Source organism: Solanum lycopersicum, chromosome 6 (genome assembly GCF_036512215.1).
Source record: "Solanum lycopersicum chromosome 6, SLM_r2.1".
Taxonomy (NCBI): Eukaryota; Viridiplantae; Streptophyta; class Magnoliopsida; order Solanales; family Solanaceae; genus Solanum; species Solanum lycopersicum.
Window position 1 is genome coordinate 20,676,792 of NC_090805.1, and position 9,739 is coordinate 20,686,530.

At 36.0% G+C, this 9,739-nt stretch overlaps 1 protein-coding gene across 2 annotated transcripts; it reads right to left on the bottom strand.

Annotated features, from left to right (window-relative positions):
• Positions 1-239: 239 nt before the first annotated feature.
• LOC101244293 (delta-1-pyrroline-5-carboxylate synthase-like) lies at positions 240-9,438 on the bottom strand. 2 transcript variants are annotated; one of them, XM_004240639.4, is made up of 20 exons: positions 9,133-9,438; positions 8,932-9,003; positions 8,760-8,863; positions 8,431-8,533; positions 8,130-8,291; positions 7,348-7,625; positions 5,963-6,113; positions 5,710-5,874; positions 5,534-5,611; positions 4,779-4,868; positions 4,445-4,531; positions 4,246-4,332; positions 4,076-4,172; positions 3,862-3,965; positions 3,698-3,773; positions 1,956-2,106; positions 1,765-1,833; positions 1,498-1,564; positions 1,340-1,410; positions 240-672 (listed from the first exon to the last, which is right to left on the bottom strand). In XM_004240639.4, the coding sequence occupies exons 1-20, from the start codon at positions 9,190-9,192 to the stop codon at positions 591-593; spliced, it is 2,154 nt and encodes a 717-aa protein (XP_004240687.1). In that variant the 5' UTR covers positions 9,193-9,438; the 3' UTR covers positions 240-590. The 2 variants fall into 2 exon arrangements, with proteins under 2 accessions (XP_004240687.1, XP_010321953.1); XM_010323651.3 differs by having other exon boundaries at positions 7,348-7,637; positions 9,133-9,367.
• Between the last annotated feature and the right edge of the window lie 301 nt (positions 9,439-9,739).

Genomic DNA, 9,739 nt, shown 5'->3' on the forward strand with positions numbered 1-9,739 from the left:
AAGAGCAAAAAAGAAGATATAATGAAACTCGCAATTAGCATTCAATCGACACCCACAGAGATAAGAACTTCCAATCCCACATAAATGCACTTCACTTGCAAGAAGTGTGGTCAAGGGAGCCATTTAATTTATTTTGTAATAAAATAGATTATTATTTTGGATAAAGAATTTTGGCATTTTGTCTAAATTTTCCTATAAATTAACTCTAAGTTGAGTTAAGAAGGTGGAAAGTTGAAAGATGAACAAAATACCATAAAGTAGTATTAAATATCATTAACGTTTTTATTGTTGGGGTACAGAATTCGAAGTTTTAATAATAACTAATTGGCAGCTAATTGACTAGAGCAACCAAGTAGTAAACCAACTTCATTAACCTCTGCTAATTACAAAAATTATTTCACCCACCTGCCCCTGGTTCCTCTTTTCTTCCCATTACAAATCAATATCAACAGCTGAAACACTTGTAAATCTCAGGATAAGCATCAAAATGCGCTTTACCAAATCCAAGTGTAGGTAGATCCAAAGAGGATAATAGTAATAATAATAATAATAATAACGTTAACAATAATAATACTTGCATACATTTACTCTCAAGCCTCCAGATTAAGGTCTTTGTGAGTGTATACAATTTCTTTATCACCATCAACAACTTGTCCAGATCCCCTTGCAAGCCTACAAAATAAAAAGGTTGTACATACCACTACGTCAGTGTTTTGAATTTCATTTCAAAGTGCAAACCAAGAAAAGTTACAATATCTACTTATGTGATAAAACCAGAAAATGGTACCGTCAGTTTGGCATAGTACACCAAAAACAGAAGCTATAATTTCATGTTCCTTGAAACCTACTAAAACCATCTAACTATTAAATCAAATAGCTATATTATCGGACCTAACGATTTCTTTGGACTAAATATTCTTCAAAAGTCATGCTATCACAAAGGAGTGAATGAATCATCATACGATTTATAGTAATACAACCAAGCAGCCAAACATTCAGGGAGAAATGCTATCAAAAATGTGGTGCTCAAAAAACTCAACTGGTTATTGGGGAACTGGAAGAAACAATTTTGAAAATGCTGACTGACTATTTATTTCTAGTAAAAAGAATATATGATCACCATATGAGGTTGCATGTGCAGAAAAGATGGAAGACATTCTGTAGGACTAGGGGTCTAACTGAAAGGGCATTATTGCAAAGAGAAAAAGCACACAATGTTTTTCCCCTCATGGCAATGTCTCATGTGAAGTTCCCAGCTAACTTCTATTTAATGCAGCATGATTGCAAGAAACATATACAAGTCAGCTGACTCATATTCAGAGAGCTAATAGCATCATACCATCTAGTTGTCAGCAATCCCTCAACTCCAACTGGACCACGAGCATGAATGCGACTTGTACTAATCCCCACCTATGCAGCCAAAAACAATGTTATGTTGCACTGTGAAACAAAGATAGCAGGTTGCATACAATCTAGATCAACAGATCAATTTTATACCTCTGCACCAAGTCCAAAGCGGAACCCATCACTAAATCTTGTGCTTGCATTATGAAGTACAGCAGCACTGAAAAGTCAATACATTAAGAAGATCAAATATTATTTATTAGCAGCTGTTATGAGTAGCAATATGTATGTTCCTGGAAACATGTGAAATCCTAGAGGTCTTAGCATGTAATGTTTCAAGAAACTATGTGTGCAGGAGGTTGAACATTAAAGGTACAGACTCAATTTCGAACTAAAGAAGGCAGTGGCATGTATGTATACCTGTCAACTTGACGTAAAAACAGTTCAGCAACTTCTTTGTCTTCAGTAATGATGCTATCAGTGTGAGCACTGTCAACAAGTGAGGTACACATAAGCATTTTGCAATTCGCATAAAAGAGATTCAAATAAAATACATTGAAAATGACATACAACAGCCTTAACATTGAATAGTTATGAAAAATGTAACTTGCCTTCCATGACGATGTATGTGCTCTATTGCAGTATTCACATCTTCAACAATTTCCACGGTGCAAGCCAGTGCACCATATTCATGATGGAAGGAATTTGCTTCAGGAATATTAAGAACTGAGCTTGCTTTAGGTCCACCAAACAAAGATACACCTGCAAAATATGCAAGCATCATTTTACATATCTTCACATCTACTAACTGTGCTTTCAGGAAAAACAATTGGACAGAAAGCCTAATATTTGGTATATTTAAAGAGATAATGGTAAAAAAATACCCGAACTATGACTTATTCACAAGCATCACACCCTAACTACTGATTGTTCCCTTTTCCTACCTTATCATCACCATCTATGTATTAAAACACACCTTGTTAAGTAGATGGGTTCAGGTACGAAAGGGAACAACTAATAGGTGGCCCAGACCAGTTCAAGGTGTGTTTTTATACCTAGATGGTAATAGCTAAGGTAGGAAAAATGAACTGATAATTGGGGTACGAAACCTGAGAAAGTGATGGTTCAAGAGTGTTTTTTACCATTAACTCATTTCTAAAACACATGACCTACTTGTTTGCTGGTGAAAGATATAGATTGAATTCATGCTTGCATGTGGTTGAAATCTATAGGATCCCTAGCAACTTTCAGCTAAATTATTTAAAGGAAAAATACCATTATCTGAAAAATACTGCTAGGAAGAAAACACTATAACTCGGGTTTACAACAGTTTCAACTGAGAATGCAATTGTGCAAATGAATAATAATCAAAATCCTTTAAAGACGTAAACTGCAAAGAAAATTTTAATTAATAACAAAAAAAGCAAACTCGGTCAATGTTGCTCGGACTCTTCAAAATATCATCAGATGTGTCGGGTCCTTTTTTAAGGATCCGACACGGGTGTGGAAACAAATTTCAGAGAGTCCGAGAAACTTAGAATTCAGTAATATATAACTTTCACGTCATGTAGATTAAAGTTGGAATGATAGATGATAGCCATAAACATATGTACAAATTTGAAGTATATTGGGAATCTTTAGTTGTACAGTGAAATTTAGAGGATCTCTAGTTTTACAGAAACCCTAATTTGCCCAAAAAAGTTGAATTACTAGGCATTGGAATGACATTAACCTAAATAAATCAGAGTAGATAAAGACGATTTGTATAGCAGACTGTGTTTATATTAATCAGAGTAAAACACAGAATTCGTTTATTTGATAGTTCATGAATGAATGGCAATCATGAGTTTCTCCAACTTATTTGGGATGGGATGAGTTGATCATACTAAGCTAGAAGTTGAATTCTAAAAAAACAAAGATGATTCGAAACTACATGGAGAATTACAACAATGAGAAGCACTTTGAAACACAAAATGAACCAAGAGGTGCCTTGAACTAACAGTAGAAAATATACAAAGTAACGAATGAAGCAAAGGATGGATTGGTTTTGTATCAACAAAATAAAGGTTTAAACAAGGAAATAAGAAGAATGCTCAAATCATACCGAACCAACAAATGAGACGACACAATGCACCTTGTGTAAACACACTTGATAGATATGATTTAATTACAACAGCCTCTTACAGCAGGAAAAGTAAAATGAAGATGTAACTAGTTATAGAATAACCATCAAGAGACCATGTCACTACCACACTTACCTTCAGATGCTTTTTTACTTGATTAAAGCTAAGCAGTCAAACAGAGCGCATTTAGAAGGTTAAAATATAGAAGGAGTCGGCAGAAGAAGCCTCACCTTTTTCCTGAAGTTCCAGAATCAGGTCATTAAGACCTCCAGTTTGCACCAGATCCTCATGAACGAGAAGTGTTTCCTATAAAAAAAAGTAATTAAGCAAATGATGTTAAAGATTTACATGATTGATTCTGGAGATTGCATTAGGACAAAGAATTACAACTTACCATTGCATTGCAGGCTGCTGGGTAATCTGTTTTTGCATCCAACACAATACGTTTGGCCATATCCAAGTCAGCAGACTTATCAATGAAAACGTGGCAAATACCATCTGGAAGAAAATGAAGCAGCTTCACCATCTTAGCACACTTGCTATCAAAGAAGCAAATTGTGCATATAGCATATAAAAGTTATAAATAATTGTGATAAGATATGAATTACCAGCATGGCCAAGAACAGGAATTTTTGTTGCAGCTTTAATTTGAGAAACAAGTTTATTGCTACCTCTTGGAATAACAAGATCAATCACATCATCAAGCTGGGCAAAGGGAAAAAAAGATCAGAGCCAAACTCACATCTCATGTACACTTCTATTTGATTTTAAAAAGTACCTTAAGCAATTCAGGGATCTCTTCTCTAGAAGTCACTAACCCAATAAGTCTTTCACCAACAATTGGAGGAATGGATGAGGTAATCACCTGATATAAAAGAAAGACCAGAAAAGGAAAGTGGAATAGGTGAAAAGCTGTACTTCAAGTGGAACACCATGGAAAAATGGTCTGAGAAAACATATCATAATCTCAACTGAACCTTGTGTAAAATTGCATTCGATCTTTTAGCCTCCTTCCCTCCTTTCAACAAAAGGCCATTCCCACTTCGGACTGCTAGAGAAGCTATCTGCTCCACAAAATAGCGTATAAGGGTTTGTGAAGATGTAAGAAATAAACCAAGAATAGACAATTCAAGCATGTTACGAACTGCTGCACAAGTACCATGGAAATCCAACCACTCTGCTTTTATTTTTCCTTTTGATATGTTTTTGTAACTTAAAATGGAACTACTCTATAAGAGAGACATGTAACTGCACATGCAGTAGAACTTTCGGATAAAAGAAAAAAGGAATATAATTTGCAGCCCTGCTTACCTGTACCAGTGCATCAGGTCGTGACTCAAATATAATCAGGAGAACACCCAATGGAGATGATGTTTTCTCCAATATGATTCCATCAGCAAGCTGGATAAGGTTATAACATTCCAGAATCAAGATTACATCCAAGAATGAATTCAAAGATAAATCAGTGATCAAATTTTCGAGTCATAACTGGATGCTCTTTATCAATATTCCCTAAAATTCCAACTTGGCCAAGCTTCTCCATGGATTAAAGATACAATAGAGTGAAAAATAGTTGTCTATACCATTTGATTTTCCATAAAACGGCATTGTTAGCTTTTTCAGGTATACAATTAGTGACGAAAACCCAGAGGACCAAGGAAAATTTAGCTGTTCACTAATATTATTTGTCGCTACTTTTAGGCTGCCTTTAAGCAACCAAAATGAGCTTCAAGTGCATGAAAGCCACTGCCTGGATTCCATTCAAGAAGTACTTGATAAAAAAAATGGGATAGATTGAAGAATGGGGCAGATACTATGTGCTACGAATACACTGCAGGTCTTTTGGTTGCAGAATTTCTGCTCTAAGGGAAAGAGCACTCTCTTCAGAAAGTTATTTCATATGAAGCTATTTCAAAAGACTCCTCTGCGAACTGATCTTTGTTCCTAATCTCAATAAAAGTAATCTTGTTGTACAAATAATGGTATCTGGTTTATTACCTCGTCATTTGCAAGTCAAAGAGAATGTTTGAAGTCATGTGGTAGTGCCCGAAAAGCAAGATTCTTACCTCCGTCCTCTTTAAAATGCGGCCAACTGGCTCATCCATGTTAGCAAGCACACGGACTGAGTTTGCAAGACTTGAAATCTGTAATTAGTTTCAGAAAGATTACTAAAATAAGTATTTGATCTTGCAGTAAAAATTATTTACATGACACTATCTATCATAAGTGAGCGATGTCTTACTTTTCCTGGTTTCATAGCTAACCGAGATATCAAAGCATTCTCATATCCAGCTTGTTGAGCCGCAGCCACATCAGCTTCATTTTCAGCCAGGATTTCTTCTTCTTTTGCTTCCAGTGCATCAGCTATATCTAGCAAAATTTTACTCCTTTCTTGAGAAGAGAGGGTCTGAAGTTAAAGGAAGAAATAGTCAGCAGCCACATCCATGCAGCTCTACTGCAATTTATTATACTTAGATGTCCTCTAGATATAATACCTGAAGCCGCCTGGCACATTCCCTCGCAGAAACTGCCATCTCTCGAGCATCAAAATCTCCTATTGATGCCCATTTAATGGCTTCACGATGAAAGAGAGTGCCAACACGTTGTCCATCTAGTGCTTTAATGATATTATTGTTGGCAAAGCCACTTGAACCACAGAAAGAAAGGGCAATCAAAAAGAGTTGACATATAGGAAGCAACACTAGTGGTGTGCAACCACAACATTACATGAACAGATTGAAGAGCAATACTTTGCTAAATGCAATATGCTTCCATCAGCTATCGATTTGTGTTCATTTTAAACTGAATGACTCGTGTGATTACAAGCATCTTGTTCTGCTCACCTTTGAAAACTCCATAGGCCTATTAGAGTAATTAGATAAACCTCTTCATAAATTTATTAAATTACTGCCTAATCTTTGTGAGGTTTAATGCAAAAGCAGATCTATACTATGGGTTCAATAGAAAACGTCATGTCTGGCTTAGACAATAGAAATGTATATAGATGAGCTCGCATGGCACACAAATTTACTCTCAGCTCTATCAGTCCCAAAACATAGGATCGGACTTGCAAAATCAAAGTAGAGATGGTTCGGCCAAGTGAAGAAGATGTGAGCAGAAGAACGAATAAGATGGTATATGAGTTTGGATATAGCAGAATATAATTGGGTTAGAGGTAGACCCAAATGAACTGGGGAAGATGATAAGACAGGGCATGATACATCTTCAGTTTACTACTGAGGGCATGACCGTAGATAGGAAGGTTTGGATGTCGAGGATTAGTATAAAAGAGTTGTAGGTAGCCGTGTGTTGTAGATTTGTACTACTTATATGGAGAAAATGCAGGGAGTTAAGGTCTACGTACATCCTACTCCCCCGTCCCTGACCCCACTTGTGGGATTACACTTGTGTATACATTTTTGATATAAAAAAAAAAAATATATATATATATAGGCTCCAAAGTTAATATCTACGCTATTCTAGGATTTTCAAAAAAATACTTTGAAGCCATAAAATTAAAATCCTAGATCTCTCTGTTTTGATGGCAGCATCACATTTTCCATGGTAAAATTGCAAGGGAGAATTTGCTACAACTTATTAGCAATTAATGCAGCCATTTGTCGATGCATCAAGCAGAAGTTAGCAATACTGTAGAACTTCTTAAACACCTCTGCTTGACCAAAAGAGAAATTTTAAAGCTTTTTATCATCAACCTACATCTTTGGATCATGAACTTGGGATCGATCAATGCATATCCATAAAACAACATAACAGCTAGAACTGAAATGTGCAAGCTAATACACCCCAATTGAAAGCTAAAAGTTAAACTAATGTAGATAGAGTTTACAATGTCAGAGTTTTGTAAGTACTAGTACCATACCTAGTTATCACAACGGGAATGCCAGCATAAGCCGCATAAACTGCAGCTTTTACCTTGGCAGTCATACCACCTCTTCCAACTCTAGACTTGTCTCCAAAAGTAATCAATCCCTCATGCTTCTCCTTAACATATGTATGAATTAGCTCTGATTGTGGATCGGTTGGAGGGCCAGTGTAAAGGCCTTCAACATCACTCAACAAAACAAGCAGATCAGCTTTTAGCTCCAAAGCCAATAGAGCTGCCAAACTGTCATTATCCCAAAAGATTCCAGAAGAATCCTGCAAGGAGAGCTAAAACTGTCATTATTATTAAGACAAACATGAACCTAGGAAGAAACGAAAATGAAAAATTTTGAAGACATTGTCCATGGATACTAGCTAAAAGTTGAAAATCAGATCACGTCAAAAAAATAAAAAAGAAGCTGAAGGTCAAATGAAATCAACATGATATTTTGGACATAATTTAAAAGAAACCAATATAATAGAAGGGTTTGTGACATGAATAATGAAGGTAATAAACAACATCCAAATAAAGAGAACATGTGTAACTCATGGTCTCAGAAATATCAATGATCAAGCAGGTTCCAAAGGATCCATATATGAAACAGCTGCATAAACATTTCTCAAGAATTTAAGAGTTGCACTCTTGGTTGGTCGGTCTTATACACAAGTTACAAGCCTGTTTTATTTTCATAAAAATAATTAATGAACTATTAGCGAAGGAACTTTTATAGGAAGCACCAACTACAGCAAGTAGAGTATAAAAAACAAGAGAAGTGATACCTCATAAGGAGCTTTCCGCGTGCTGATAGCATCGTTCTCATTAAATATAGGTACAACTTTTAGACAGAGCAATGAGTTTACAGTTTCATTGAGTTGTCTCCTAAAATCTGGATCTCTAAAGTCATTATCAGTCACCATAAGCTGAGCTGAGGTTACATCCAACTGTATAAAGGTTAGAAACAAGGTGGGAAGGTTAGGTTACTATGCAATCCTTGAGCAAAGAAAGGAATGACTCCGACAAACAAAATGAGGTACTAGACCGTAGAAATATACAGAGAAGTTCCAAAAACAAAAGTTTTACCTGACTGAACAACGTATCATACAGAGCCATGAGGCCATTCTGACCTACAGCGGCACAAGCCTTGCCATCAAGATCACCTTGAGGCTTTTGAAGGTCCGCAAAGCTGAGAACATAGAGTTTCTAAGGATTAGTAAATATACTGTCGAGGAAAAATTGATTAGCAGGCCCGATATGGAATTTGCCTATGACAAGTTTCAGAATGAACGGGAGCTGTGAGACATTTGATATTTAATAACATAGAGAAATAGCGATTGAAATATGCCAGAATGAATCAGTCAATGCGAAAATCAGATGTAAACATGTGCATATTTAGAACAGAAAGAAAGAACCTGCTATTAATAAGCTTCCTATATCGAAGGCGCTGACGGCCAACACCAACAGCACCTGAGGTGACCAAAATAACTTCAAAGCCTTGAGAGGTAAGTTCCCGAATCTGTAAGTAGTTTGTGAGGAAACAGAGTGATCCCACAGCGAAATTGAGGAAGCATAAGATTGACCTACCTGCTCACACAGTGATCCCATTCTTCCAAGTGCTAATCTTCCATCACCTCGGGTAACCACGGCAGTTCCAACCTTGTATAGATATATTTATATATATGTATATATATAACATTAGATACAGATTGGCCCATAAACAATCTAAAAGAAAAATAATAATAATAATAATAATAATAATAAAGAGAGAGAATTGGGTAATGGTACCTTAATAATGATTCGTTTGACATCCTTTACAAATGCCCGAGCAGGATCAGCGGAATCCATTGTTAAAGAATACCCGTATGTATGTTTCTGCTGGCTGGCTGCTGCTGCTTTGAGGGTTTAGTATATAGTGAGTATAGTAGAATAAAAGTGATAAGAGTGTGATAAGTTGCTATCCAACTTATATATAAACACTAATGTAGGTTGAGGGGTTAGAGAAAACGTAGGAGATCGACTCACATACCTAGAGGATTTTTTAAAAAAAAAAATACAAATATTTTATGTGGCATTCATTGTCAATACAGCAATTACGGTATGCCACGTCTGAGGGTATTTTTGGAAATTTGAAATGAACAAGTCATCAGTAAAACAAGGACTTCCACTTCCCCCCACCTTTTCTCTCTCTCTCCTTATTTCTCGCTTATTTAATCAGTACCCAAATCACGACAAATTAGGTCAGAAAACTAACTTGTCTCTTCCCAACGAATTTTCGCAAAACCTCTTTATTTATTTTTTTATATTCTATCTCAACCACAACCATATACTAAATAACAAAATTGCATGTGAAAATGAAACGTAAACAAACTAAAAACACTTCCATGTGCATACT